The sequence below is a fragment of the Colletotrichum scovillei genome (assembly GCF_011075155.1).
Source record: "Colletotrichum scovillei strain TJNH1 chromosome Unknown Contig00007, whole genome shotgun sequence".
NCBI classification, from domain to species: domain Eukaryota; kingdom Fungi; phylum Ascomycota; class Sordariomycetes; order Glomerellales; family Glomerellaceae; genus Colletotrichum; species Colletotrichum scovillei.
The window spans coordinates 2,498,620-2,525,726 of record NW_023336265.1 but is presented as its reverse complement, the minus strand read 5'-3'; the positions used below and the strand labels follow the sequence as shown (position 1 = coordinate 2,525,726).

Genomic DNA, 27,107 nt, shown 5'->3' with positions numbered 1-27,107 from the left:
AATAACCTAGCTAATGCTTTTATAAAAACTATACTTAATAAGAGGTTAAAATAATTCGTTAGTAAGGGAAAGCTATAGTATAAAAAAGATAGGTTACTTATAAAAAATAAAAAAAAGAAGAAAAAGGAGTAAATCTAACGGGCTAAGTAAAAGTCGAATTATACTTCTAATTGCTACTATTAAATAATAAAAAAAAAAAAGTTAATATTAAATTAAAAATCTAATTTAACCTCGTAGTAGCGCAAGGGCTACCTATTAATTATATAATTAATTATAATAACCTACCTAACTTATAGTTAGAATCTCTTTTCTACACGTACATAGCAAAATTATATAGTTAATTAAACTACTACTACGTCAACCCACGGTTTAAACCAATCAACCAATATCCCTATAATAGGGATACCAACACAATCTCTTTGTGCTAAATCTAGCAGTCCGTGACGTTATAGCCAGCAGCCAGAACCAACTTATCAAAGTCGGCAGTGGCATCCACAAAGGGGAAGGTAGAACGGTTACCAGCGACATCAAACTCATTAAGGTCGTGGAAGTACTCGTGCGAGATGTAAATGCTGTTTTGGATCTGAACAGTAGCAGTCGGTGACCCCCACGTCGCGATATCAGTCGTCGAGTTGTCCATAACCTTGCCAATGTACTCGACCGAAGCAAAGCCATCCTTGGACGCCCACAGAGTGATGGCCTGCAGCCCGTTCTCAGAGCACAGCAGGACATCGCGGTTGTAGCGAGCCGGGTTCAGCAGACCGTCGCACTCGAGGTCGCTGGCGGTGTAGGAGCCGTCCGCGGGCCAGGTCATGCTGACGTTAGTGGGCGCCGGGCTGGACGAGCCGACGTCGAAGGAGAGGAAAGTGCCGAGGTAGGGAGCGGTGATGACGAGCTTGTTAGAGGCCTCGTGGAAGATGATGCCGAGGTACATGTACTTGCTAGATGAGCTCGGCTCGCCAATGTACCAGCTCGACAGTTCGCCGTCCTTGGTGATCTTGGCGATGGCGGGGACGTGGAAGACCGAGGGGACGTAGGTGTTGCCCTCCTTGTCCTCTGCAAAGTCTTGATATCCTCCGCCAGTTGAGTTGTTGATTGCCAGTTTGGACGTGAAGTCTGCCAGGTCGACCGTGTACGCGGCGGAGTTCGTGTTAGTATCCCAGCGAATGACCTTGTTGCCGCCGGTCATGTTCGAGCCGGAAGTCACAAATGGCTCTCCGCTGTTGGCGGAAATGAGGATGGACTGAGTCGTCGCGTCATAGTCGATGCCGGATACGTGGTAAGGGTCCACGCCAGTGATGCCGTCGAAAGAGAGGATGTCGTAGGTTGCCTTGTACGGATCGTAGACAAGGACAGTAGAGTTGAAGTTGGCACTAAAGTTTGGGCGACCAGATTAGGATATGAGATGTGACGAGATCGGACGTCGGAGAGTTGCAATGCAACCATACCTTATATAGAGCTTGCAGTGAATAGGGTCCCAATCCAGATTCTCGGGATAGAGCTTATAGTTCTCGATTTCGAATGTACCACTTACAGCTGCGCAGTTTGCGGTTTCTGCCAGCTTGAATGGGAACGCAGAGACAACAGATGCCAAGGCGGCAAGGCCCGTCAAGCCTGTTGAAAGAGTGGAGTGCATCTCGAGAATTGCAATGAGTTTTTATGAACGAATGTATTGGCTTGAAGTCCTTGTTACGGTCGAAGTGAGAGTGAAGAGACTATGAACATGAAGCTACGAGGCGAGAGTCTCTTGACCCTTTTATCGTTCTTCTCCTCGTCCCCGATGATCGCCTCCCCATTCCCACGAAGTAGCCGGTCAAGACCGTTGAACCAGTCAGTCCACTACGTGGTGGAAGACTCGGGAAGCCCGTATAGTGACTTCATGGAGGCTTAACAGGCATACACCTGGAACGATCGTCTGTCAAATCCATCAGCTAAGCATTTCTTGGCAACCGCGCGGATGAGGGCGCCTATAAGAAGTCTATAAAACAGGTTGCTAAGCGGGTCTGAATGCTTGTTTGTTGGGTCAGGCCTGAGCCTAATCCTGTAAGTGAAGCATTTGCTGGAATAACCGCACGAAGTTTTCCTAATACGGCGCGGAACGCCGCCCACATTCCGAGAACCTGTCAATAGGCCCTGGAGGTACACCAAAGTTGCATGGAAGGGGGCCTGAAAAGGGGCGCAAAAGGGGTTGTTTACGAGTCAGTCTTTCAATGGCATGGGCTATGCTCTCGTTGCTTTTTGGTAGAGCTTTTTTTTTTTTCGACTACGCCCGCCCACATCCCGACAACTCTTCTCGGTTAGACCGGATCAGTCCTTGGCTATGGTAATTCGATTCCCAGAGACTCAACTTCATGGGGTGGTCAAAGGCGAGTGTCTCGAGCTTCGCTTACAGAAAACTTGACATTGTTCAAACCCACTCGTCGTACGATCCTTCGGGTTGCTAACTAACTCCTACGTCATCATAGTCTAAGAGGCAAACTTGCCGTGAAGTTGGCGCAGTGAAAGTCCGACAACTGTCACTTGATCTTGGAAGTGAAGAGCCAAAATTCAACAGCATCTCATTCCAAGATATATCTTTTTTGCGTTATCAGACGCCAAAGTCTCTTCGCCATCTCAATGGTCGGTATGGGGTCAGCTAATCAGCAATTGGATCAGTGCGGCCGATGAGCTCGCATCTTCGGCTTATTGAGTCAGCGGCTCAGCCTGTGCCTTGTGTCCGTTGCCCGGCCCGGCACGGAGGGTCCCCGTCGCAAATTGATGACCGCCTTCCATTGCCGGGTCGCCGGATTATCACGATCCACCTAAGGTACGGAGTCCATACATGAGAAATTCAGACGGCCTTCAACCTTTAATCATCTAAGGGGCTCGGCCTTCTCTGTGAATCTCTCTGTCATGTCTGGGTGCTTTACCTCTTTCTAGTCCATGTCCTCCGCAATGCTACGACTTGCAGGCATGAGATCCTTCGCAATGTCATAATCGTCGAGAAAGATGCCCAGTCCTAGCTCGTGGCCGACGACCTCCAAAGTGGCCAACACAACAGGATCCCGGTCATTACTGTATGCTTTCTGAAGTGTGTTATGAGGAATAGAAAGTAGTGATAGTGATAGTGATAGTAGCAGTAAATAGGGATAATAGAAACAGAGCGAAGGTATTGAGCGGCAAACTGTTATGTCACCATCTTAGCCAGTCTTGTGCTAGAGCAAGTAGAGATGCAGCAAAACTGGATTTTGAATTTTAGGCAGTTGTTTCCAGGCTCATGTAGTATTGTGTATAGGCACATCAGAGCCAACCTCAATGTCATATGATACTCTTGCAAGATGAACAGTATGATAGGAAAGGCTACAGATATCAGTCTATGTCATGGCTTTACATATATCTCAACTCCAATGGGTATCACTCAGCCAGCAGCGTACTGACTCTTCTTCCTCAACCTCGGTCCAAACTTCCAAAGCAACAGCGGGCCGGGCCACCCGATAGCAACACCCAACAGCGCGAGCAGCGTGTTGCCCCAGCCATAATCCAACTTGTTATACAAACTCGGCGCAAACAACGGGAACCCGAACCCAGCCAAACTTCTTAATACCGTCGCCGCCGCGACGGCACTAGCCGCATAACGCGTATACGTGTCGACCAAGAAGCCCTGGATGCACTGGAACCCGATAATCACGCCGGCGCTGAACAGCGTCGCGCCAATGTTGGGCCAGATCCAGTGCGTGTGGTACTGCGACGTCCAGCCGTAGATAATGAGACCCATCGGTACGAGCACAGCGCCAGGTATCATCATCGGCACGCGGAACTCGGGACGTCCCGGTCCGCCGTCGGGAACGTAGCGGCGCTTGAGGGCTGCGTAGATGCGGTCCTGGAGCGGGGCACACGTCTGCGCGCCGATGAAAAAGCCGAGGCCGAGGGAGATGTAGTTGAGGCCGCTGATGCCAACGGACTCGCCGTATTCGCCCGTCCAGAGGGTAGGGAAGGTCGAGAGCACAAGGTACATGAGCCCGTAGAGGTACATCATGTAGAGGGCGAGACACTGGACCAGAGGCTGCGTGCCGAGAAGGCGGAAGGGGCGGGTGAAGGCGATGCCGAGGGTGCGAGCGATTGTGCGGTCCGGGTGGTCAAAGTCGGTGTGCAGCGCCGTGTTGCCCGTCTCCTTGATGAGGCGCTTCTTCCTCCGCGTGAGGAGCACCGGCGCAAAGGTCTCCTGCAGTACGAAGAAGCCGATGGACTGGATGACGGCCGTGAGGATGGTGGTGCTGTAGAAGATCCAGCGCCACGTCGTGTTCTGGGTGATGAAGCCGCCGGCGATGGGGCCGATGGCCGGGCCCAGGAGCGGCATGAGAGAGTAGATGCTGATTGCCTTGCCACGCTGTTCGGCTTCGAATAAGTCGCCTAGGACGCCGCCACCGATGGCTAGGGGAGCTGAGCCGCCGAGACCTGCGAGGAAGCGAAAGGCGATCATCTGGCTCTTTGTCTGGGCGAGACCGCATCCGAGGTTGAAGAACATGTAGAAGAGGTTCGTGAGCTGGAGGACAATGACACGGCCGTAGAGTTCTGAGAGAGGACCCCAGGCTAGCGGTCCTACGGCGTAGGCGAGAACGAAAATAGAGAGGGCGAGGGCCTTCTCGAAGGAGCTTGTGATGTTAAGGTCGGATCCGATGGCCTCCAAAGCGGGTGCTACCATGGATGAGGAGACTGGCGAGAGCAGAGTAAAGCAAGATACTATACACTTGTTAGTAGTCTTCGAGTTGGTGACCAGGAACTTAACTTACTGCAGAAGACGGCGGCCCATTTTCTCTTCATGGACCATTGCTTTGGGTTTCCAGGGTCGTTCGGCCCATCCCATGTCACGAGATTCGGATCTCGAACGGTTCTCGTTGTCGGGGTCTTCTCGAGATCGAGTTCTTCGCCGCGTTCCAAGTCTCGTCTGTTCTCGATGCCATCTCTGACTTCGGATACCGTCCTCGACAGGGATCTTGACCTAGAGCTCCGTACGCCGTGGAGGACGCTTGCGCTGTGTTCTGAGTTGCTGTCGCTATCGTCTGACGAGGATGAGTGTCGTGAGGAGTCTGTCTGCTTTTCCTCGACTTGCTTTTCCGAAGCTGCGGTGATGTGCCTCTCGACCTGCTGTCTCAGCGTCGTGCGCTGGGGGATTGCGGATCGGTCTTCCCCATCGTGTGAGCCTTGTTGGATTGAGTGTGGCGAGTTGCTTGAGTCCGCCATCTCCTTGTTACGTTATGTGTATGCTATAGTTGCACTAGCTTCTGTGAGCATGCCAGGCCAGTCACCTTGGTGTGGGCTGAATACTCTTATGAGAGGAGATTCAATGACGTATGTAAGTGAGTAGTAGTAGGAGTAGTGGTTATTAGTAGGTGAGATAGTGTAGAAGTAAGTAACAAAGAGGCTCAACTCGGGGCAAACCAATTCCAAACGACCGGAAACACGCCCCAATTAAATAAAATGCAGAACAGCTACCAGCACCAGAAAGGAGGGCAAAGGAATGAATCATTGCCATTAAAATCTCTTAATACCGGGGATGCCCCAACGTGTTCCCCAGAAGGCGGCCCGCCGCACATCGCTTCTCCATCGGCGCATGCCCGCACTTGCGGCTTCGGGAAGGTGGTCATTCTGCCGAGCATGCTTATTAGCTTCGTGTTATCCAATGACGTCCGTCGGCAGGTCAGCATAAGATATGTGTGACTACTAGCAGAGACCGCAGGCACACACAGCTCAACTCAACGGCCGAGAGATGCGTTGGGGGCGAGGGTCGTCTCCTTGTGCCCCATGACGCCGTCTGAAGCGGCGCTAGGCACAGATATCCCCGAGATCTGAAGGCTGAATGGACTCGGCCGCTTCCATTCTCTCTCGTTTTTCGGGTACCTGGACCCAGATGTCTTTGCTTCCGGTGGGCGTGTAGAAATTTTTGGCATTGAAACCAGGTAAAACTGGGTGCATCTATTAGTCAAGTTACTCAAAGCGGATATAGAGAACCACAAACGCCGTGGTCTAAGTGGGCGCAACGTGAAGAAAACTGACTAGGAGCTGACAAGATGTGAGTCCGGATTTTGCCTCCGCCTCCGTAATCCGTTCGTCTGGACCTCTCTTTGGTGAGGTTCGGAGCTTGGAGAGGGCCCCAGCACGGCACACGGTGCCGAATCGGCAGCGATCCAGGGTCGCTGACGTTCGGATGACCGCTCTTGTTGGTTGGTCTGGGTTTGCGATGGAGCTAACCATCTCCACACGCGTCCTGTCTATCGGCTTCGGCTGTCACAGCGTGCAACCTTTTCGGCGTCAGGACTGTGACGGCGAGGATACTCGGGCGCCTCAGATTTTTGCGGTCTCGGCCATTGTCCGTAACCTATGCATAGATACGGAACCCTGAGCAGCTGGACAGGGTAGAAGATTGATCCCTTCAAAAACAACTGGTCTTCCGGCTGTAACTAAACAATGTGAGGGTGCATTGCTGGCATTGCAGTAGCTACCACCTTGGCCAAGCTATATCGCAGCACGAGCAGGTGGTGGCCTCAGAATGGCGCTCACTAATGCGATCGGTCCGAGAAAGACAACAGTTGTTCAAAGGGGTCAGAAATATTTTGATTGAACTAGATTGTGTCTCAACAGAGAACTGCACATCTGCTGGTGAGTAGTCCATTCTCGCAGTTGCATTGTTGCAGACAGAGACACTGCCGAGTAAGGTCACATGCTCATGCTATTCGTAACAACCAGACCTCTAAACCAGTAATACCTAAAGTCAAGTCCCATGAACGCCATAGACCGTGTGCCTCGTTTATCAACAGGCAGGAGAGCCAAAAATTCGAGTCCGACAAAAGTTGCTTTTGGAAGTGGTATCTTGTTTCAGAGGAATCCGAGGTGTAATGAGGGGGCTTCCATCTCATTACCCTATGCGGCGACGTCGGTCTTGGTGTCAACCTTCTTCGCTTCAGGCTGGGCGGCGCTGTCCTCCTCGCGTCCGCGCTTGCCGTTGCTGTTCTTATCTTCCGCGACGGCCTCGCCGTTGCCGTTCGTAGCCTGGATGGTAGGCTTGCCACTGTGAGACTGGTTAGCACTGCTGTCCATGTTGGATAGATGCGGTGATACATACGCGTTGCGGTCGTTGGTGACCTCGTTGGGATCCCTGCGGTTCTCGCGGTTGTCACGTCCACCACGGCCACCACGGCGGTCACCACCACGGCCACGGCCGCGTCCACCGCGTCCGCCCCTGCCACCCCTGAAGCCGTTCTTCTGGTCGTGGTCGCGGCGCTGCTTCCAGTCGTCGTTTCCAAAGTTGCCGCCACGGCCACCTCTGCCGCGGCCACCGCGGCCACCACGGCTATCACCCTCCTTGCCCTCGAAGAATCGGCGGGAGGTGTTGGGCTCGAGCTTGCCGGCGAGGATGAGAGCGGACTTCTCCTTCACGTAGTCAATCTTGGGCATCATCTTCAGATCGTGTTCCTTCCACTTGGGCTTGGGGTCCAGAGCGAGGAACTTCTGAGCCGCCTCCTCGTCGGGGAACTCGACAAAGACGGAGCCCTTGAAGAGCTTCTCGTTGGTGCGGCGGAGACGAACGGAGTTGATGGGTCCATACTGCTGGAAGAAGGACTCGAGGTCGAATTGGGTAGTGGGCTCCTCATCTCCGAATCCCTTGACGTAGACGCAGCGGGCGTTGAACTTGTCGTTACCAGAGGTGTAAGCCTGCTTGCGCTGGATAGTCTCCTCACCCTCCTCGCCAGCGATGTTGACCTGCGTGCTCTCCTTCAACGCAGCGACGACAGCAGAGTAGGGCTGGAAGCGGCGCATGCGCTTGAAGTTGGTGATGGTCTTAAGGGGGATAGGCTTGTTGTCGAATCCTCCGACAAGCTCCCACAAGAACTTGTCGTGGGGAAGGTTGCTGTCCGACAGGTAGAACTCAACCTATAGGCAATCACATTAGTCAATCGGTCAGTTGGGGCGCCTCAGATTGGAGCATCTTACCTGCTTGCGGATCTCAACAGGATCGTCTGTCTCCTTGAGGAGAGAGGGGTCAAACTTGACATTGTTGGCGTGGGTCTTCTGGTCGATCTGGGCGGTCGTCTTGATGATGTCGGCCTCCTTGGCCTCAGCCTCGGCGGGCTTGACCTCCTCGGCCTTCTCCTCGGCCTTAGCTGTCTCCTCGACCTGTGCAGGCTCCTCGACCGTAACGGGCGCCTCGGCGGCAACAGCCTCGATGGGCTTGGTCTCCTCGGCGGCGCTCATCGTAGGGCGAGTCGGGTTGGGAATTGGGAAGTATTGAATGGTCTGTAAAGTAAGAATGTTGTCAATGATATCTTCTTGGTCGCAGTTAGACGTTGATTGTTGCGCGACAAAGGTGAGTAACACAACACCAGCCTCGGGAAGAAGTCAAGGTCGGCAGTATTTATTATGTGGCGGGGTAGGCAACCGCAAAGAGTCAGAGGGGAAAGTGAGTAATCCGGAGAAAGCTTACATTGTAAAAATCAGTCAATGCAATTCGGCGACCGTAGTATGGGTTGAGCGTTCTTCGTGAAATGTGTCTTGCCTTTCAGAGTTTATACAGGAAACGGAGAAAGGCGATAGTTCTTGGTCAAGCGGGAATGGCAGAAAAAAAAAAAAGTCCCCCGTTTCTCCAGTGGTGAGGATTTTGCGACCAGAATTCGCATGCACGAGCGAGAGCTCCAGTTTCTGCCGCGGCGGCTTGCGCGCAATTGAGGCTCACCGCCCGCAACTCGACTCCACTTGGCGAGGTGGGGAGAATGAAAAAATCAACCACACGGGTGGCTGCCAATGCTACATCGGTACGGGAGGCTGGGTACGTACTGCGATAACCCCAAAGCCTCGAAAAGCTACCTGACTTAGGTAAGCAATATTTTGCTCTTCCATTCCAGTTTCTACACGTGACGACGTGACAGCTCTCACAGCAGGCAAGAAGGAGTACGTACCGACAACCGGGACATGCCGTTCCATCACCAAAATTTCCGTCTTTGCGTCGTCTCGTGCTCCTGAAGCTGTCGCCATCCCTCCAGCTCCAAGTTCGCGACCAGTCAGCCCCAATTAGCCCAAGATGAGAGGTAGAAAGCCAAGGTGGTACAGCTTGACGAAGCCAGTAAGTCATCACCCCATTCGTTTCCATTCAGCCCCGACGTCAATCGCATCGTGCTTTTCCCCTGAAATCGCTCTGGGCAACTTTCATCGCATGATGTTGAAACAAACGATGGATGAACTGGAGCTAACCATTACCACCTTTTCTCCTCGAACAGAAAATTCGTCAGTCATGGAACAAGTACAATCTTTTCAACCTCGCCACATTCAACTTGAAACGAAACCGAACCTCGAGAACCTTCTTCCAGCAGAAATGGACCGCCAAGTCAATGACCCGTGGCTACCACGGCGCCCACGTCAAGGAGGCGGAATGGTCACGCAATTTCTCCCGCCGCCTCTTCTCCGCCGTCGATATGCCGCCTGAGTACCTCGCCAAGCACGACGGATCAGAGCACTCGGCCGGCCGCGGTTCCGGTCTGCACGCCGAGCCGGGATCAGAGGACCTCACGCCAACCGCATACCATTTCTCTAAGCTCGAAGCAGCCAGGCAACGGAGAGAAGATGGCAGAACTTCACCAAAAAGAACTGATGCACAGACCGAGATGCTTGCCCGTCCCGTCCGGCAAATGACGCCCTACATGCAAATGGCTTTCGCCCCCCTCGAGCGGAGGCTGGACGTTGCCATCTTCCGCGCAATGTTCGCCAGCAGTACGCTGCAGGCAAAACAGTTCTGCACACACGGAGCCGTCAAGGTCAACGGCAAAGTCGTGAGTGATCCCATATTTCTCTAGCCCAGATACACAAGATTCCACCATTTGTATATACGGCAGACACCTAATCCATCCGATTCTAGATGCGCTACGGTTCCTACAAGCTCAACCCCGGCGACATGTTCCAGGTCGATGTCGACAATGTTCTCTTTGCCACCGGCCGGGCAAAGACTCCTAACCACGCACTCTGGCTCGCTGGCAAAGACTATCAATCCCTGAACGACGCCGGCGAACCCAACAAATCCGCGACTAAAGAGGGCGCTTCAGAACAGGAATCTGGTGACGCAGCACCCGAGGCTGCCGAAGCCGATGCCGCCGTCGAAGAAGCTGATGCCGCCGCAGAAAGCAGCGAGGCCGCCACCGAAGCAGCAGAAGCAGCGGCCGACGGGGAGGAGGGAAGCCAGCTCTCTGAGGAAGAAAAGTCCAAGCAGCTCCACAAGCAGCTCAAATCCCTTGTCCGCTCTGTCAAGACCTTCCTCGGGGACCAAGACGGCCTCAAGCCCAGCAAGAAGCGCCAGCTCCGGGCCTTCATGGCCGAAGCCAAGCGCGCCCTCTCCACCTCGGGTCGCGTGACAGACGACGCCGTCGCCACGCTCGACCACGAGGGCGTAATGAACAACCTCACCGCCCTGCTCAAGGACTTCAAGCTCGAGGGCAACAAGGTCGAGGCCGTCGCCTCCCCCGAAGCAGAGGGCCAGGAACAAGCCGCCGACCACTCCAAGCCGACGAGCGCCAAAGAAAAGGCAGAGACCGAGGCCGTCACGGACCTCATCTCCTCAAAGGACGTCCGCAACGCGCTCAGCGGCCTCAGCAAGGCCGAGCAGAGCGCCTTTGCCGAGCTCCTGCGCCAGAACGCCGAGAACCCCATCGACGAGTCCAAGCCCTACTGGACCCCCTGGCAGCCGCGCCGCTACATGTCGGCCTTTGCCTTCATCCCGCGCTACCTCGAGGTGAACCAGAACATCTGCGCCGCCGTCTACCTCCGTCACCCCGTCGCAAGGCGCGGTCTGGCCGAGGTGCCCACTCCCTTCACCTACGAGACGAACCAATTGGCCTTCAACTGGTACCTGAGGAGGGGCTGAGCATTGCATGTAAAGATTTAGGCGTTGTGCGTGGTGGTAGTCGTGGTGCAGTAGAGGAGATGGCCGTTGGAAAGATCAGACGGCAGTGTACAACAGGAAATGGATCCCCAAAAACTTGTAGGACTGCATGTAAAAAGGTGTAGACGTAGTCGTCTATGTACATCATCAATTGAAGAAAAATCAAGCATATTATTATAAAACTCCATTGTGCACTGATTTCAGGATTTGATGGAGTAGGGGGCTTATTGCCTCGATGCCCACCCTTGACATATTATACCATACATCTCTTTTGGGGCGCCAGTCACACTAAAAGGACCATAATCTCTAAGTCGACGCCTAGTAATCGAGCTCAGAACTATCACCGAGAAAAAACACATCACAGAAGTAGGCACTTTGGACAAGGTCTAGGGAATCATCATTTCGAAGCACTGTAACTAAGCTGACAAAGAGAAGCAATGACTCCTCGTTCCTTTCGCGTCTTTCCCTCCTTAATCTGCATCAAGCCCCCTGCGTGACTGCTTCGTAAAGACTTTTGATGATGCTGGGATTCCGTTAAGTGATTAGATGAGGGTGTGTGATTAAAAGAGGTCCAGAAAAAGGGGGTGATAAGAAAGAACATGAAGAGAATCGACAAAGAGGCGCGGTGTGCTGGTATTGTATGGGCATCATTGGTACTTAGACATGGGTCGTGGAAAGAAGAATGCGAGCAACGTGTGGCGTCAAGAGACCAAAGAAGGAGGCATCTTAACGGAGCGAGAAGCCCTTCCGCTTGCCTTCCTTTTCGATGGGCCGGCCGCTCTCGACTCGTTGCTTCTTCTCCTCGAGCTCCATACGCTGGCGCTCCAGTTGCTCCTTCATCTCTCTGTGGCGGGAGTAGAGCTCCTCTTCGCTCTGCTTCAGCTTGCTCTCCTTCTCGGCAACCTTTTGCTGGAAGACCATCTTCATCTCGGCCTCCATCTTGGCGAGCTTCTGCTCGTGCAGGGCGCGCTCCTCCTCCTGCTTGACAGCGGGGTTGACCTCCTTGAAAACGCTGGGGTCTTGCGACACGCCCATGCCAATGAGCTTGTCGGTACGGTAGTTCTCGTACAGGCTGTTGTTGGTGTGCTCCTTGAGCTCCTCCATGTGCGTCCGAATGAGCATCTGGCGGAGCTTGACAAAGTCGCAGTGCTCCTCGTTGTCGACCTCGATGACACCCCAGGGGTAGCTACGTCCGCGGACCTTGCGGCCGTCGGCGTTGGTGATCTCGTTAGTCGCACCAACGACGGCGAAGGGAACCTTTGACATGATCTCGTTGTTCTCGGCGATGGTCTCCTCATCGTCAAGCTCGTAGCGTGGGCCCTCGAAGATTTGGATACCGTGGTGCTTGATGTCGGAGAGGATCTGGAAGGATTTAGTGGCTGGCACGAGTTACTGGACAATAGTCTACATACTCTGGACTTGAAGTTGGCAATCTCCTCGTCGGTAAGGGTATCGGCCTTGGCGATGACGGGGATCAAGTTGACCTTGGTGTGAAGGCGGCGCATGACCTCGATGTCAAGGGGCTTGAGGGAGTGACCAGTGGGCTGGATGAAGAACACGCAGGCGTGGATACGGTTGTCGACGATGTTCATGCGGTTGACCTTGTTCTCCGCGTCGAGGTAGGCGTCGTAACGCTGCTCAATGTTGTCGACAATCGGGCGCCAGGACTCATCGTTGTTGACGAAGTCTCCGAATCCAGGGGTGTCGACCACGGTCAAGCGAAGGCGGACGCCGGCCTCCTCGATGTCGGCGCTGATGGACTGGATGGTAACCGTCTTCGGGATGATGTCCAAGCTAGGGCCCTTGCGCTCCTTGGGAGGGTAGAGAGAAGTGTTGAAGAGAGTGTTGACCAGGGTCGACTTTCCGAGTCCAGATTCACCTAGATTGAATACTGTTAACGGATACTCCACGTCATGGAAGCAAACGGTAGAATAACATACCAACAACCATCACGTTGAAGTTGAAGCCCTTGCGGACACTCTTGCGGTGCCATTGGTTAGGCAGGTTGGCAAAGCCGACATAGCCAGTAAGCTTGCGGCGAACAATGTTCCTAAGATCACTGGAAGGAGCCGAAGGGGCACCGCCAGCTTGGTAGGAGTCAGATGAGGGCTCTTCGACGGGGGGCGAAGTGGGCGCCGAGGGCGGCGGGGAGGTAGCAGGAGAACCTTCGTCAGCTGCGTTCAGGTCAGTGATGATTCTTTTCCAGAGATTGAAATTTGGCAAATCGGCAAGGCAGTGGCGAGAACAAGATGATCTGGGCTGTCCAATTTCGAAATGCGAAGGGGTATGCCGTCTGTCGTTTATTGCCCGACTGTTGTCTTCCACCGCCACGTCCACGTCTCCGGGCTATGCTATCGAGTGTTGGGAGCCAGGGAATAGCATCCAAGATATATTGAATAGAGCGTCGAGCGAGAGTGAATGACAGGTTCTCTGGGAATGGTCGTGTACGGTTTCCCACGTAGCACATGATCGTTACGGTCTGATTCTCGTATTGCCTTGCCGGTCCTGATTTGTAGATCATGAGATTGCGAGCTGCTTACCCATTGCGAATATCAGGGGAGTTGTCTTGGAGATGTTTGTCTCAAGAAAAATATCTGGATCTAGAGAACAGAAAGGATGTGTTAGCTTGGTTGTGATGTGAGGCAGAACGTTGCTGAAAAGCGGGAAAAGGCTGGCCCAGGAGATGGGACGACGCAAGTCGGTGATGGGGTTGTGTTATTGCGCAATGGCAAGATGATGCCAGCTGGCTGAGTGAAGGAGGGAAAGGAAGTAGATTGTGTGGCCGGTTTGTTTCCTCGGCCGAATCTTGGACGATAGGAGAAGTATGGGAAGAGAGACGAGGGAAGATTCACATACCTGGACGTCTACAAAGCAGTCGCGTGTCAAGGAGCGTCGCAGATGGGTAACGAACGATAGAAAAGGAGGAAAGTGGTTGTGAGAGTCTGGCGACAGACAATTGGACCTCTCGGTACCGAAAGAGGAGATGGCGAAATGCTCGAGGGCAAAGTTGATGATGGGGCCGAAGAGAAGAATCACAACCTCAAGGGAGAGAAAGGTGTGGTGGTTACGAAGTAAGGTAAGGTAGAGAAGGAGAGGTGTAGGGTGAGGTAGGTAGTAGGTTCCTCGATGAACGTACGTTTTGGGGGTGGGAAGGGGAAATTTAGGGTGCAACGGGGACAAGAAAGATTTGGCTGTGTGACCCCGTTTCCTGACGACGGTCGGTGCTCCCTTTACGGTTCACCTCAGGTCACAAAACGTACCGTACCACTCTTTTCAAGCAGCGCGTTACATCCTGCTGGCCTGCTCTCTCCCTACGCTCAGTACCTACTTACCAAGGGACACTACCTACGTAAACGAGTACACGTACGGCTACAGAGGACAGCCACTGGGAAGGGACGGAACCTGGGACTGATGGTGCTGCTTGCCCGCCGCTACGAGGTGCAGATACAGGGGACCAGCATGCCTGATGGGGGATGGGAGATGGTGTTGGGCCTACTGGGCCACGGTGCATGATGGACGGGGAAGAAGCACGTTGCTGTCCCCTTCCTCTCCAAGCAAAAGGGGGTTGAAGTGGACTAATCCCGGTTGGGCTAGATTGGTTTGGGTGGATCCCGAGCAAGGGTGTTGGATGGAGCAGGAGAATTAGAGACCGGGGTTGCCCTTAACGGCGCGACATGATTGGCCATGGGGGCGGTGGTCGTAATGAAGCATCAGAAAAAAAAAACCGCCAAAAGGAGCATCTGGAGATTGGGGAAAGGAACGACAGACATTGAAATTCAACACAGACAAGGTAAGATTTGCACTACTTATTTTTGTTCTTGATGGCTGTCAATGTCTTTATTCTTCCATTTTCTTCCTCACTATTCAAAACTCTGTTGTCTTTGTCGGTCTCGTCCCCTCACGTATTATCGTCCATCTCAAGAGCCACGACACAGAGAGGACCCCTTATTCCTGCCCGACGCTTGGGCGATTTACGATGATTTTCCAACTGGCATCTTCTCCACTCAGAAACAAAGTAGAGTGCCAACTGTTTGCCGGCCAGGCCACGGGGACAGCACGGAAGCAGAAACAACCTGGGGCTGCGTTTGAGCACCGCTACCTCGCGTCCAACACACAGTATTTAATGTGAACATTTGAAGGGGTCATTTATCCACCCATGCTCAAAGGCCAAGGAAAGCCCACGTGAGATGATTGCATCACGACCTTGACAGGTGTCCCGAGAGAATGAAACAAGTTGAGTTTTTTGCCGTCCTGGGCTGTTGGCCTTGTCTGGATTCCCGCGTGCTTGTGCGATAAGGTACTGTCAATAATGCACGCAAGCTGCAAAGTGCTTGCGTACTCGGCTTTCTTTCTCCAAAAAAGTCAAAACTTGGGACGAGGATGAGACTGGCAGGTATTGCTTAACCATGCTGTACTTTAGCAGATCCTATCCCTACGCAGCGATTATGTGTGCCCCGGCCTGCAGAACGATATTACTGTTGCGGTACGGAGTACAGATTATAGCAGCAAGCAGCAGTCTCAAGCTCTCGTTAGGTGCTCGTGACCACTGTGATTGCGTTGAGGGCCGGGAAAGCAGGAATCCGACCTCCAATTTCCACGTCTCATCCATGATCCATGGGATGAAGAGAGGTACGCCCGCGACACAAAAGAGCCTGTGCCCGGACGGCGGAACCAGAGACAGCGCCATAGCCAGTATCAGTCAGTAATAATAACGGAGCCACCAGAAACCAGCACGGCCTGGCAAAAAGGCATGGACCACCGTGGATCCCGCCGTGTGAGGATAGACTGAGATGGAATGGGGCCAAATGGGAAATGGGAGGAAGCCATCCACCCATTCTTGTCTATGGCATCCTGGTCACAATTCAGTGAACAACTTGCGCCTCAGGCACACACGGCACACCAAATTTGGGTGACCCCCAATCTCATTCTCAGATACTCCGTACTTGGGTACCTGAGGTAAGACCCACTCGGCCCCCAAGGAACGGGAAAAAAGACGTTCCGACACACGGGCCGTCTTCTGACACTGACTTCACAGGCTTCACCCCAGCTTCTCGCTCGCCTTCTGCTATGCCCTGCTGTCGCTGCAGGCTTCACACCCCCTTCATCCTCTTGGCCACTTTTACCTGCAGCGAGACCCCGTGGACCTGCAGGAGTAGTCCCTGAACCCGGGCCACACCTGATGGCCCTCTCTCTCAGACTCAGGCGCAGACGTTTCCCCCCCGGGAGTCGGGACTTGCCAATCACTTGCCCCGAAGAAACCTAGAGCAACACACCCCGTCGTCTGCCGAAAGGTGCCCCGGCCGTCATACTACATTAGCTGCGTTCTCTTCAGCCACTTCGAGGCATCCACATCACCGCGGCCTCTTCATGAGTCTGTCCATCCAGAGGGTGTCATTCGTCCACAGTTGCAGGTACGAGGTCGTGCTGGAGAGGGTTAAAGAGTGCTTCGTGGCCAAATAGCTGTCGGCGGCCAATCGTTCCTGTGGCATGCCGAAAAAGAAGCGGACCGACCACCTACCACGGAGACTATGCAAGCTGCGTCACCACCTTATCAGCTATGGTCCAACACGTCGAGGGACTGCCCGACTAGTGAAGCGACAAGTTTGCAGTGTGGCATGTTGAAATTTTTGCTATTCAGCCACCCAACCAACCAAGATGAGGCACGGGATGCAGGTTTGGCAGCCAGCCTTGCCGTGTCTCGGGTCTGACTTGTCTTGCCCCAAAACTCCCTGCGTCGGACAAATCGCTGATCTGCCTCGCGCAGATCCTGCAGCAAAGAGCCAGACGGCGGCAGAGAGAGGCAAACGGGAGAAGATGATTATAAGTGACAGAAACCGCCCGCAAACACCATTGACGCCTGCCACTTCAATTTGCCGGAGCAAGCCACGCTTCCCAATATCTCCTACGCTGTTAACAGCGGACCAGGAGGGTGTTCCGCCTCCTTATTGTCGAGTCGGACAATCCACGTCTTGCACTTGTGGTGCATTCTCCTCGCCGCTCTAAACTTGGCGGCGCTCGCATGGTAATTTCGATGTCATGAAGTGACGCCTCGGCCTTGCGTTCGCAACCCTTACAGCCCTAATTCGAGCTAACAGAATCGTCGAGGCCCATGGCCGCAACTTATAAACGCATCAGCGGCATAGTGCGACTTTCTATCTAAGTCGCAAGAAAGCTCTGCCTCGATTCTAGAGGTCTTAACCCGTGGGATGCCGCATCTCGGCCTCCGAGAACAGCGATCTCTTGTCGGTCCAGAACAAAAGTGCAGTCTTTGACCAGGGCTTTTCTCTGACGTCAAATTTGCGCTTCCAAAGCCTGAGATATATCAGTTTACAGCTGCGAGAAACTCGAGGAGACATGGATGTAAGATTTGACGTCCTGTCCCCGTTCATGGAACTCCGGCCCCGAAGTGAGATAGCCGGCTCTCAAACACCCGCATTTGTGGGGCTCTACCCCGATGCCTTTGATGTGTGCTCCGACTCGGTCTAGGTTGAATACTCCCGCCACCAAGATTTGGGCATCTCTTACCGAACGGCTAGGTGAATTTGGTTCTTGGCCATCACACGGATATCACCTGTGATTCCTCAACACAATAGCGTGTGATAGCTTTTACTCTAGTGAGAGCATAAGTCTTCGAACCAAGAGATGTGTAACTCCGTCGGCAAGGGTTTGAGACATGCCTTGGTCTGGTACAGATACTGGAACATTTGGTGTCGAGGCTAGTCGAGTCTCAAGTGACCATTCAGATTGTCTTTGCACCTCCTCCTCGATGTGAAGGGCACACAAGCTAGACACATTGTGTATCAAGAGACCTACGGCCCGCTCTGACTGGTGAGCATTAGACAGGGAGATGGTTCGGAATATATATTCACGTCGAGATCTCTCTCAGGAGTATGTACTCCTTTGCAATACCCTCTCGGCATTGTCGGGTTCGGACACACTCACTCACCCAGCGGAGGTCATAGTCAGGGAATCTGCATCCTGATTCCCGATTCTTCCTACCTATCGTAGAGCTTCCAGTCAGAGTTACGGTGAACATTTTTTATTCTCTTCATCCGATGCCGCTATTCCGACAGTCAATGTTCCGACGTGTTACGCCGGCTATCTCCTAGCAGTTTACAACGTTCAGAGAACCGCTTGATACCTTTGGTCTTCGAGGAGATTGGGCCCTTGCTTGACATCTAGCCTAATAGTGCAGATGGTAGACTGAGCCATTCAAGTTGCGGTCAAAAATGCATACGACAGTCATTGGCTTGCGTAAATCCCGGGTTCGTAAATAGATCTAATGTCTAGGGCAAAGGCAAGGCGAGGTGCAGAAGTTGAGCGATCCCCTTGGCCATAGTGATCCAGGTCAGCATGAAGATGAGATACTGCCACGAAGAGTCGGTAGTGGCTCATGGGCGCCGCGACTGATCGATTGCGATCTTTTAGCAAAGACTGGTCCCATCCAGGTTTCATGAAGACAGGCGACCGGTTTCAAAATAGCCTGTATTTCCGTGAGGTTCTTGTTGTTGAGTCTTGTGGTGCAGACACGGCTTGGGATTACATAGATTCCCATCAGTCAGTCTCCATGTTTGTAGCAGTCGCATGCGCGGTGGGAATTGTCTATTGATAAAGTTCTCAAAGTAACATGCATGACAGCAATGATCCCATTTCCAGTGGAAATTCATGATGCTGATTGACTACGGCGCAGGCTTCATCTCTTCGAACGTTGGCCCATTCATCTGCAGAGTCGAAGCTATGTCACAAGATTGCAAACCACCATGGATCGTTCTAGGAGCCAGCTCTCGGACCGCACTGTCCCGACTCAAGGGTAAGGTTTGGCGTCTTTCGATGGGCAAGATTCACCTTGGCATATGGCTTGGATGAACTCCTTCAGTAGAGTTGCGATATTCTCCCAAACTTGTGACTGACGACAACAGCCCAGTTCAGACTTCAATCTCTAAGAAAAGCAGACTCTCAAACGAGTAATGGCATCATTTGAGCCGGCTTATAAGAAAATTGTCCCAAACTGCTAGAAGATTCTCCTTTGGACCTCCAACCGATCATCAGCAGTGTCATGGAGTCGTCTGAAGAGGCTCCGAGGTTCTAGACTCACCCGAACGATGAGCCGTGACATTACAGACATGTCATCGTCACATGGGAAGCGGCAGAGGCCGGGTGGGCCAAGGGAAAACCTGGCGCCACAGAGTGGCCAGAGCGGCGGCCGGGTCCAGTGGTCCGCCAGTTCAATTGGCGAATGAACCCGCCCGGAGCTTTCTCAACGGACGGTGGAGATTTGTGGGCATAGAGCGGTACTTTCTTCAGCTATACATCTACGCCAAGATAAAAGTATCGGTCTAACTCACCTAATGGAGGCCCCCTTGCAGTTCCTTGCTTTCGATCCACCAATCCCAATCATGCCTCAATGATGTCAGGAGCAGACCAGGGTCGGGAAAGAGCGAGAGAGAGAAAGTTGTTGAGCTAACCTCGCTGTCATTGCCTCGCGCTTTGCGCTTAATTCAGCTTCGGTGCTCTTTCCCCGGAGTAGCCGCGGCCATCTTGGTCTCTAATTTTTCTCCCTCTCATCTGTAGCACTGGACAGTTTTAGTTGTTGGATCGAAAATGAAGACAACGAATTTGCCGAAACCGTAACTGTCGAGATTCCTGAGCAAGCTAGGACGATAGCAATCACCACTACCACCACCAATATCCCACTCTACGCCACGACACCACCCCCAATTCACAACTGATCAACGCAAGGTAAACAACACCACCGTTCATTTCTGGCTCAGCCAGCCAGTCATGTCCCACGACCTCAGCCTCTCAATATCGCCAAGATGAGATTATTCGCGCCGTATTCCCGCGACGCCATGCGCCGGGCTGCGAGATCCTTTCACCACAGCGTGACTGTCGGCCGCATTAGAACTCACGGCCTCCTGGTTCACCGGAGGCCTACGCTGTCCCGCCAGTCGCGGCACGGCTTCTTCACGGCGAGGGAGAAGGTCCCGCCCAAGAAGACGTCGATCCCGGTCGCCATCTTTGCCGTCGGCCTGGTGGTTTGGGCGCTCTATCCGTCTGATGAGTTTGAGCGGTTATCCCTGGCTGAGAATGAGAGGAGGAAGGGAGTCCGCAGCAATGCGACAAGCACAAAGTCTGACCAGACTGCGTGGTACAACTTTGCCCTCAAGTTTGAGACCTTGTCCGACTCTGCCGACGTCGAATGGACTGCAGACAAGATTGTTGGATTCATCCTACCAGAATGGTCCAGGTTGGTCCCCGGATACATCCGGAAGCTCCAGAGAGAGGTGAGGTTCAGCTCAATATAGCCAATTATCACCATCGACTAACACCACCAGCTGTCAATGGCCCCCGGATCTCTAGCAGATGAGATTTGGCGAGAAGCCCATGACCCCTTTATTAACCCCGAAGTACAGTACTCCGCCAAGGTCAGGGTTTCCAATGATCTATGTGATGAGGAAAAGGAATTCCTGGCAAGGCGGAAACGAGTCACTACCATGGCATTAGCCAAGTATCTCGACATCGACGAGAGGGATGTTCATCCGGACGATGTCCCTACCATTGCCATGTGCGGCTCCGGAGGTGGCCTGAGGGCCCTTGTCGCCGGCACCGGTTCCATGCTCGCCGCAGACGAAGATGGGCTGTTCGACTGTGTCACGTACACTTCTGGTGTAAGCGGTTCATGTTGGCTACAGGCCCTCTACCACTCTTCCATCTCAGAGGGCAGTCTTCCCAAGGTTCTACAGCACCTAAAGGCCCGCGCCGGCATCCACATCGCCTATCCGCCCGTGGCATTCCAGACCCTTCTCTCTGCCCCGACGAGCAAGTATCTCCTTAGCGGTCTTGTCGAGAAGCTCAAGGGTGACCCCCGCGCGGATTTTGGGCTGGTCGACGTCTACGGCCTTCTGTTGGCGACGAGATTTTTGGTTCCCAAAGGCGAGCTGGAAGTGAGCGATCGCGATTTCAAGCTGTCCAATCAACGAGAGTACATCAAATATGGCCAGAACCCGCTACCCATTTACACAGCCGTCCGACACGAGATCCCCGATGTTGACATTGACGGAAGCGGGACAGTGCCGTCCACCTCGGACGCGGCGAAAGAGGTCGCCAAGAAGGAAGCCTGGTTCCAGTGGTTTGAGATCACGCCATACGAGTTCTTCTGTGAGGAGTTCTCCGCCGGCATCCCGACCTGGGCCATGGGCCGACGCTTCAAGAACGGCGTCGACGTGCCTCCCGAGGAAGGATTCCATCTCCCAGAGACCCGCATGCCGTTCCTCCTCGGCGTCTTTGGGAGCGCTTTCTGCGCGACCCTGAGCCACTATTACAACGAAATCAAACCCCTTGTGCAGAGCCTCGCCGGGTTCGGCGCCCTGGACGGCATGATCTCAGGCTACAACGAGGACCTCAGCAAGGTTCACCCAATCGACCCCGGAACCGTCGCAAACTTTGCCTACGGTATGGAAGACAAGCTGCCCAAGACGGCCCCGAAAAGCACCTACAACACCGAATACATTCAGCTCATGGACGCCGGCATGTCCAACAACCTTCCTATCTACCCGCTCCTCCGCCCCGGCCGCGACGTCGACGTCGTCGTCGCCTTTGACGCCTCCGCAGACATCAAGACGGACAACTGGCTCGCCGTCGCCGACGGCTACGCCCGCCAGCGCGGCATTAAGGGCTGGCCCGTCGGCGTCGGTTGGCCCAAGGCGAGCGAGTCTCCGAAAGAGGTGCGCGAGGAGCTCTCGGAAGCTCAGGCCGCGTCCGCACAGGAGGCGAACCAGAAGCTCCGCGAGGCCAAGGCGCACCAGCGCGAGCACCAGGCCGAGGAGGGCCACCGAAAGCCGGACGAGGACACGAAGAGCGGGCAGGCGGCCAAGTTCACGCCCGGCGACGAGGAGTCGGGCGAGCTGGGGTACTGTACCGTCTGGGTCGGCACGACGCAGGAGCGGTCGTCGTCCGATACCCCGCCGCCGTCCAAGGCGATTACCGAGTCCAACTCGTGGCAGCTCATGGAGCCCGACGCGGGCATCGCCATCATCTACCTGCCGTACCTCGCCAACCCCAAGGCGCCCGGCATCAACCCCGGCACGACGGATTACCTGAGCACGTGGAACTTTGTCTACACCCCTGACCAGATTGAAAAGGTGGCTGCGCTGGCGAGGGCTAACTATGCCGAGGGACGGGAGCAGATTCGTGGGACGGTACGGGCCGTCTACGAGCGCAAGAAGAAGCTTAGACTGGAGAGGGAGGCGGGGATCAAGAAGGATCGGTACCGGAGCTTGGTCAGGCGGGGGATGGCGCACAAGCTGGGCGAGGGCGATCAGTTTAGTTGAAGAGGCGGATTATAGAGTTGCTGGAATGAAGATACCCGAGAAGGTGGAGGAGGATTCTCTGAAGGATGGCGTAGGTTTATCATTGGAAGTAGATCCATTGTAATGAAAAGTGTGTTTGTTACTTTGAAGTATTTTGCAACCGATTGAAAGTGTCAAATAGGGGTTGATAAAGAGAGGTCAAGTTCAGTAAATGGCCCCGTTTCGAGGAGTGTGTCATTGTTTTTACAAATCTATTCATCTTACAGAGACATGCTTGACCTTCTACATGTCCTTGCTTCAAAATGTACACTGCCTAACAAAAAGGCATCTTGATAAAGTCCGGGATCACCTGTTTCCCGGCCCTTTGACAACGTTCTCCGTCACTTCTCCTCCCTTATCGCCCCTCTCTCCTCTCTTTCTCCGATGGATGAATTACAGTCGATGCATTTTGCTTTTCGTTTTTTTTTTCTTTTGCTTCTTCCCCATTTTGCCCCCAACATATCTTCTTTAGATAATCTCTCCCATGTCAATGTGCGCAGGCTGCCACGGCTTCGCGCCCTCGACAAGCATATCACTCGGCACCCGCACCTTGGCGCCGGGGCTGTAGAGGTACCACGCCTTGAGAACGTTCATCGACGCCTGCAGACGCGCAAAGTCCAAGCTGGCGCCCGTGCCCTCGCCGAGCTTGTCGCGCCCGCTGTAGATGCCGACGACGTAGACGGGCGTCCTGCTCAGGCGGCCCGTCTCGCTCTCGAGCCGCGCGACGGGGGCCTCGAACCCTTCGCGGGCGCAGAGCATCGCCAGCTCGCGCGTGGGCAGCCTGAAGCTGAAGAGCTTCTCGAGCTCGACGCGGCGGCTGAGGATGTGGGCGTCGATGAAGGCGCGCACGGCGTCGCGGCCGGCGTGGGCGTACACGGCGCCCGTGACGGCGCGGACGTGGGCGGCGTAGGCGTCGTTGCGGAGCTTCTCGCGCTGCTCCTTCAGCAGGGCGGGATCATTGGGTTCGGGCTGGGGCTCGAGCGGGTTCCGTCTGGGCTTGTGCAGGACGTCGCCGAACTCGTCGTCGAGGATGACTCGGGACGAGACGGAACGGCGCCACTTGAACTTGTCGAGCTCCAGGTGCTCCTTGCGGACGTAGCCCCAGCGGCCGTGGACGAGGCCGTGGGACTCGGGGTCCTGGGAGAATTGCAGCAGGCCCGGGTCGACTTCGCCTCCCGGGGCGGCGGCGCTCTCGACGCCCCACTGGCTGGCTACGCGGTAGAGCGAGTCGGGACCGGCGTAGGCGCGCATGGCTTCGTAGAGGATGGCCATGGGGAGGCGGGGATAGTGGGTGATGAGCCACTCTGAGACGTGGTAGCTGATGAGGGAGCCGCCGACGACGGCGAGGTTGGCATTGTTGAAGTTGGGGTTTGAGTCGGCAGAGGGGTCGACGAGGGTGCGCGCGAGGGACTGGAGGGGCAGTTTCTCGGGGAGGGAGAGGCGGGCGTGGAGAGCGGCGAGCTTGGCCGACTGGAGGGCCTTTTCGGGGGCGGGTGACGGGAGGTTTCTCGACTTCGACTTGAGGGGTTGGGCGGTGGTGGTGGTGATGTTGGCTGAGGCGTCGGATGATGCTTCTTCTGCTACTGCTGCCAAGGACGGGGAGGAGGTCGATAGTGTCCGCGCCGGGTTGATGTTGTGAAGCTGTGTTCTAAAGGAGATGGGCGTCAGGCACGGCGAGGCGTGTGTCCTGGCTTGGGCGTTGAGCAGTTGCCCGGTGCATCTTGATATCCTTAACCTCTTCATCTGGGACGCCATTCGGTGGTCGAGGTTGGGTTGTTGCTGAGCTGTTCGAAAGCCCAGTAACAACGTAACGAATAGAAAAAAGGCAACGAAAGAATAGGTGTTGTACAACGCGGTCGAGAGCAATTGGGTGGATGCGGTATTCGCTGGGGGTTGAATCGCAAAGGGGGCAAGGGAAAAAAGTTCCACGTCCCGAATTCTCTCGAACAGCGCCGGTCTCCCGTCACGAAAAAGTTTCTGGAGCCGACCGATTGGAAGTCGTGTGAGCTCCAGCATGCTAGGGGGTACCGTGCACGAGCCATGCGAGAAAGTCAGTAGAAGCAGGCGCGGAATATCCGCTCCTCCGCAGCTCCGGGGTGGCTTTGGGTCCCACTTTTCGGGAGGAATGGATGGCAGCACTTCACTATTCGCGACGTCCAAGGGTAAAAGCTCCAATATCGAGTCGAGGCGGGAAAGCGATTGCCATCACCACACTATCCAACCCCTCATACTGAAAATACAGTCAAAATGGTACGTCAATTCTCATTCAGTGATTGCTGGTCAATTGCTAACTCACGAACAGGGAGGCGGTCCTAAGGTTCCGTAAGTTCTGACCCAGCGCACATCCCCATCGAATGCGAACCACCCCGATCCTTCGAAAGCAGCTCCTCTAATACCCACGATAGCTACCCCAAGCACGTCTGGTCGCCGGCCGGTGGTTGGTACGCCCAGCCCGCGAACTGGAAGCGTAACACCGCCGTCATCGGTGCCGTTATGGCCGGTGTTGTTGCCGTTATCTGGAAGATCAGCGCTGAGAAGGAGGTGCGCTACGTGATGCCTCAGGAGGGCCGGTTCTTCCCCAGCAGATAGTACGTTTCCATCTCGCTCTGCGATTTTGAGGTCATTACGCAAGAAAGAGAGAGAGAGAGTATCGGACTGACACTACAAAACACAGCTGGTCGAAGCAATTGATCGAGTACGACAGAGAACAGGCCGCGAGGAAGGCTAAGGATACGACGCAGGCGGAGGCGATTCAGAACTCATAAACGACGACTCGGACGGTCGGAAAACTTTTGTACAATGTAAATACGGTACCCCAGGAATTGAGCGCCGCGCGGTAGCGGCAGTTGCGAACATTGGAAGACCCTGCGATTTATTGCTCCGCCCTCAGTGATACATGGATTGTGTTTTCCCGTGAGTTGTTGAAAGACCGGTTGATACGGCGGCGTCCAAATTCTTGCCATACAATAAGCTCGATTTGTATGAGCCCGCGACCTTGACCAGAAGGAGATCGACGAACCCCTCCACTCAATGGTTGAGAAGCAGATCTCGAAAATGCAGAATCGCCTGTGCTCACCTCGACGTTCCCGGTCATCAACTATGAGATACTCACCTAGAAACGCGAGCAAGACCCAAAGGGCCGAGCCGTGAGCAGTGACAGCATAACTGAGCCTTCGGCCAATCACGATGGTCGTAAAGGTAATTCAAGAGTGGGTCTCAACTCCAGATCACGACCATCCCTGGGTATCAGCCCGAAGAGGACCACTCTAGACCACGAGGCAAGCGTCTCCAAGGCTGTGAAAGCACCTGTATCCGCGTCTGTACTTCACACACTTCGTCAAAGTCGCTTTTACCAGCACTTCCAATGAAGCTGATGATCTCTGTGTCGGGGAAGCCCACCCCGGATTGCCCCTGGATCAAGTATGTCGTGTCCAAAAAAATAGACAGGAAGTTGGAGGAAGAACATCGTGACATTCGTCGGATGTCATGATATAGCTACCGAAACCACCATAGGCCACCGGGGACCAATGCTGAATACCAGCATTATTGGACATACTGGCGTTGAAAGGCGACGGCCACTTATTCGGCAAGGAGTTTCTGGACATGCATTACGTAGTACTAAGAGCTCGATCCGAAAAACGAACGATGGGCCGCTCCTATGCTATGTCGAGGTAGTTATTTATCTTGCAATCCCTTGCATGGTTCATTCGGGCATATGCAAGCGCGGGAACAGGGCAACTCCAAAACATCACAGAGAGACGAAGAGCAAAGCCATGTCAAAGGATCGTCTCATTCATCATTTCATCATTCAGGGGAGATCAGCGGTACCAGGAACAGCTCTGCTTCTCCTCCAAGAAGCAGCAACATAACGAAAGGCATCGGTCCTCCTCAATCTCTCCCCCTTCACCCCAGTGCGTTCGGTCGGCCGAGCTTAAACTTCCATAGAAGAACTCCATACAACGACCACTCCTGGGCCCCTTGGGGCTCCCATTGATCTGGGCCTGCGGGCTTTCGTTGTTCAGCAGCAAAGCTGATCCGTCGAATGAATATGTCAGTATATTGGACTTACTCAACTCCAGCTGAGCCAGGGTACACGAACTGCGTGGAGATCGAATAGTAAGAACAAGAAGAAGAATAAAAGGCAACTTACGCGGAATACTCCCTCCACTGGGCAACCGATGAAGCAGGGCGTCTCGTTGCAGCAGTTGCCCTCTGACGAGTCCTTGAGGAACGCTTGTACCAGCTTGTCGGGCACGTAGAGCGCGGTGATGCCTGATGCCATGACGGGGAGGATCAAGACTGAAAACTTCATGTTGTTTTTGGTTGTTTGGAAAAGAGTTCAATGCCGGGTGAGGCTAATGGAAGGGATATCTTGATGAGATTTGCTGCTGGATGATGATCTGAGATGATCCGTCGAGGTCAAACACTCAGAAGATTCAACCCTTTTATATTTTCTCATTTATTGTGTACCTCTCTCCCACCTTGAAAATCGTCCTAACTCTCCCCGCTCTGAAAAGATATCTCCAGACGATGAGATGGTAACATCCTCGGACAGAAGCATCCAACCCCCTCCACGTACGACCTGCTGTGTCGGCGATCCACGGGTCGACAAGACGTGAGTGGTCCCCGTTTGTTTACAGCCAAAGAGCCGCGGCCGGGTTCCCGGTGGTGCTACAGTAGTACATTTTTCATACAATAAGTAAGTCAGTGTCAAGATTCATAGTGAAAAATTGGTCTTTAGCCGCGTCTAAGTTGTAACGTCGGCGACACATGTGAAAGAGGCGGGTGAACCCCGCTCTATCAAGATGTACGTTGCCGTGAATCTACGCTGTCGTGAATCTACAGCCCTCGTAACGGCA

At 54.0% G+C, this 27,107-nt stretch overlaps 8 protein-coding genes across 8 annotated transcripts; 3 read left to right on the top strand and 5 right to left on the bottom strand.

Moving 5' to 3' along the window:
• Positions 1–430: 430 nt before the first annotated feature.
• Positions 431–1,636, bottom strand: HER10_EVM0005685 (uncharacterized protein; the record flags this gene model as incomplete). The annotated part of the gene is made up of 2 exons (XM_035475291.1): positions 431–1,373; positions 1,449–1,636. The coding sequence occupies 2 exons, from the start codon at positions 1,634–1,636 to the stop codon at positions 431–433; spliced, it is 1,131 nt and encodes a 376-aa protein (XP_035331489.1).
• Positions 1,637–3,330: 1,694 nt separating this feature from the next.
• On the bottom strand, positions 3,331–5,475 carry HER10_EVM0008425 (major facilitator superfamily transporter). The gene is made up of 2 exons (XM_035477948.1): positions 4,770–5,475; positions 3,331–4,719 (listed from the first exon to the last, which is right to left on the bottom strand). The coding sequence occupies exons 1-2, from the start codon at positions 5,218–5,220 to the stop codon at positions 3,398–3,400; spliced, it is 1,773 nt and encodes a 590-aa protein (XP_035331661.1). The 5' UTR covers positions 5,221–5,475; the 3' UTR covers positions 3,331–3,397.
• Positions 5,476–6,455: 980 nt separating this feature from the next.
• On the bottom strand, positions 6,456–8,592 carry HER10_EVM0011106 (La domain-containing protein). Its single transcript, XM_035480545.1, has 3 exons — positions 7,969–8,592; positions 7,100–7,908; positions 6,456–7,045 (listed from the first exon to the last, which is right to left on the bottom strand). The coding sequence occupies exons 1-3, from the start codon at positions 8,227–8,229 to the stop codon at positions 6,898–6,900; spliced, it is 1,218 nt and encodes a 405-aa protein (XP_035331833.1). The 5' UTR covers positions 8,230–8,592; the 3' UTR covers positions 6,456–6,897.
• Positions 8,593–8,957: 365 nt separating this feature from the next.
• On the top strand, positions 8,958–11,009 carry HER10_EVM0000335 (S4 domain-containing protein). The gene is made up of 3 exons (XM_035470121.1): positions 8,958–9,094; positions 9,249–9,797; positions 9,884–11,009. Exons 1-3 carry the CDS (start codon positions 9,053–9,055, stop codon positions 10,880–10,882), a joined length of 1,590 nt encoding a protein of 529 aa, XP_035331136.1. The 5' UTR covers positions 8,958–9,052; the 3' UTR covers positions 10,883–11,009.
• Positions 11,010–11,285: 276 nt separating this feature from the next.
• HER10_EVM0010402 (septin) lies at positions 11,286–14,396 on the bottom strand. The gene is made up of 4 exons (XM_035479862.1): positions 13,441–14,396; positions 12,841–13,074; positions 12,313–12,779; positions 11,286–12,262 (listed from the first exon to the last, which is right to left on the bottom strand). Exons 1-4 carry the CDS (start codon positions 13,442–13,444, stop codon positions 11,627–11,629), a joined length of 1,341 nt encoding a protein of 446 aa, XP_035331786.1. The 5' UTR covers positions 13,445–14,396; the 3' UTR covers positions 11,286–11,626.
• A 4,977-nt stretch (positions 14,397–19,373) lies between these two features.
• HER10_EVM0001330 (cytosolic phospholipase A2 zeta) lies at positions 19,374–24,226 on the top strand. Its single transcript, XM_035471083.1, has 2 exons — positions 19,374–20,184; positions 20,236–24,226. The coding sequence occupies exons 1-2, from the start codon at positions 19,717–19,719 to the stop codon at positions 22,228–22,230; spliced, it is 2,463 nt and encodes an 820-aa protein (XP_035331206.1). The 5' UTR covers positions 19,374–19,716; the 3' UTR covers positions 22,231–24,226.
• Positions 22,717–23,991, bottom strand: HER10_EVM0006352 (54S ribosomal protein L3; the record flags this gene model as incomplete). The annotated part of the gene is made up of 1 exon (XM_035475939.1): positions 22,717–23,991. The coding sequence occupies one exon, from the start codon at positions 23,989–23,991 to the stop codon at positions 22,717–22,719; it is 1,275 nt and encodes a 424-aa protein (XP_035331525.1).
• Positions 24,227–24,410: 184 nt separating the features above from the next.
• HER10_EVM0002677 (uncharacterized protein) lies at positions 24,411–25,114 on the top strand. The gene is made up of 4 exons (XM_035472379.1): positions 24,411–24,498; positions 24,551–24,570; positions 24,654–24,836; positions 24,923–25,114. Exons 1-4 carry the CDS (start codon positions 24,496–24,498, stop codon positions 25,011–25,013), a joined length of 297 nt encoding a protein of 98 aa, XP_035331296.1. The 5' UTR covers positions 24,411–24,495; the 3' UTR covers positions 25,014–25,114.
• Positions 25,115–27,107: the final 1,993 nt, after the last annotated feature.

What these genes read in the sequence shown, in the direction of transcription:
- HER10_EVM0010402 (XM_035479862.1), bottom strand. An exon ending in CTTCAACGTGATGGTTGTTG is followed by an intron (nt 12,780 to 12,840) that starts GTATGTTATTCT and finishes TATTCAATCTAG; the next exon opens with GTGAATCTGGACTCGGAAAG. An exon ending in TTGCCAACTTCAAGTCCAGA is followed by an intron (nt 12,263 to 12,312) that starts GTATGTAGACTA and finishes AAATCCTTCCAG; the next exon opens with ATCCTCTCCGACATCAAGCA.
- HER10_EVM0008425 (XM_035477948.1), bottom strand. Translation starts at nt 5,220, where the DNA reads ATGGCGGACTCAAGCAACTCGCCACACTCAATCCAACAAGGCTCACAC. An exon ending in ATGGGCCGCCGTCTTCTGCA is followed by an intron (nt 4,720 to 4,769) that starts GTAAGTTAAGTT and finishes ACAAGTGTATAG; the next exon opens with TATCTTGCTTTACTCTGCTC.
- HER10_EVM0001330 (XM_035471083.1), top strand. Translation starts at nt 19,717, where the DNA reads ATGAGATTATTCGCGCCGTATTCCCGCGACGCCATGCGCCGGGCTGCG. An exon ending in TCCGGAAGCTCCAGAGAGAG is followed by an intron (nt 20,185 to 20,235) that starts GTGAGGTTCAGC and finishes TAACACCACCAG; the next exon opens with CTGTCAATGGCCCCCGGATC.
- HER10_EVM0011106 (XM_035480545.1), bottom strand. Translation starts at nt 8,229, where the DNA reads ATGAGCGCCGCCGAGGAGACCAAGCCCATCGAGGCTGTTGCCGCCGAG. An exon ending in CTGTTGAGATCCGCAAGCAG is followed by an intron (nt 7,909 to 7,968) that starts GTAAGATGCTCC and finishes GATTGCCTATAG; the next exon opens with GTTGAGTTCTACCTGTCGGA. An exon ending in GTCACCAACGACCGCAACGC is followed by an intron (nt 7,046 to 7,099) that starts GTATGTATCACC and finishes CCAGTCTCACAG; the next exon opens with TGGCAAGCCTACCATCCAGG.
- HER10_EVM0000335 (XM_035470121.1), top strand. Translation starts at nt 9,053, where the DNA reads ATGAGAGGTAGAAAGCCAAGGTGGTACAGCTTGACGAAGCCA. An exon ending in GGTACAGCTTGACGAAGCCA is followed by an intron (nt 9,095 to 9,248) that starts GTAAGTCATCAC and finishes CTCCTCGAACAG; the next exon opens with AAAATTCGTCAGTCATGGAA. An exon ending in TCAAGGTCAACGGCAAAGTC is followed by an intron (nt 9,798 to 9,883) that starts GTGAGTGATCCC and finishes ATCCGATTCTAG; the next exon opens with ATGCGCTACGGTTCCTACAA.
- HER10_EVM0002677 (XM_035472379.1), top strand. An exon ending in GGAGGCGGTCCTAAGGTTCC is followed by an intron (nt 24,571 to 24,653) that starts GTAAGTTCTGAC and finishes TACCCACGATAG; the next exon opens with CTACCCCAAGCACGTCTGGT. An exon ending in CGGTTCTTCCCCAGCAGATA is followed by an intron (nt 24,837 to 24,922) that starts GTACGTTTCCAT and finishes TACAAAACACAG; the next exon opens with CTGGTCGAAGCAATTGATCG.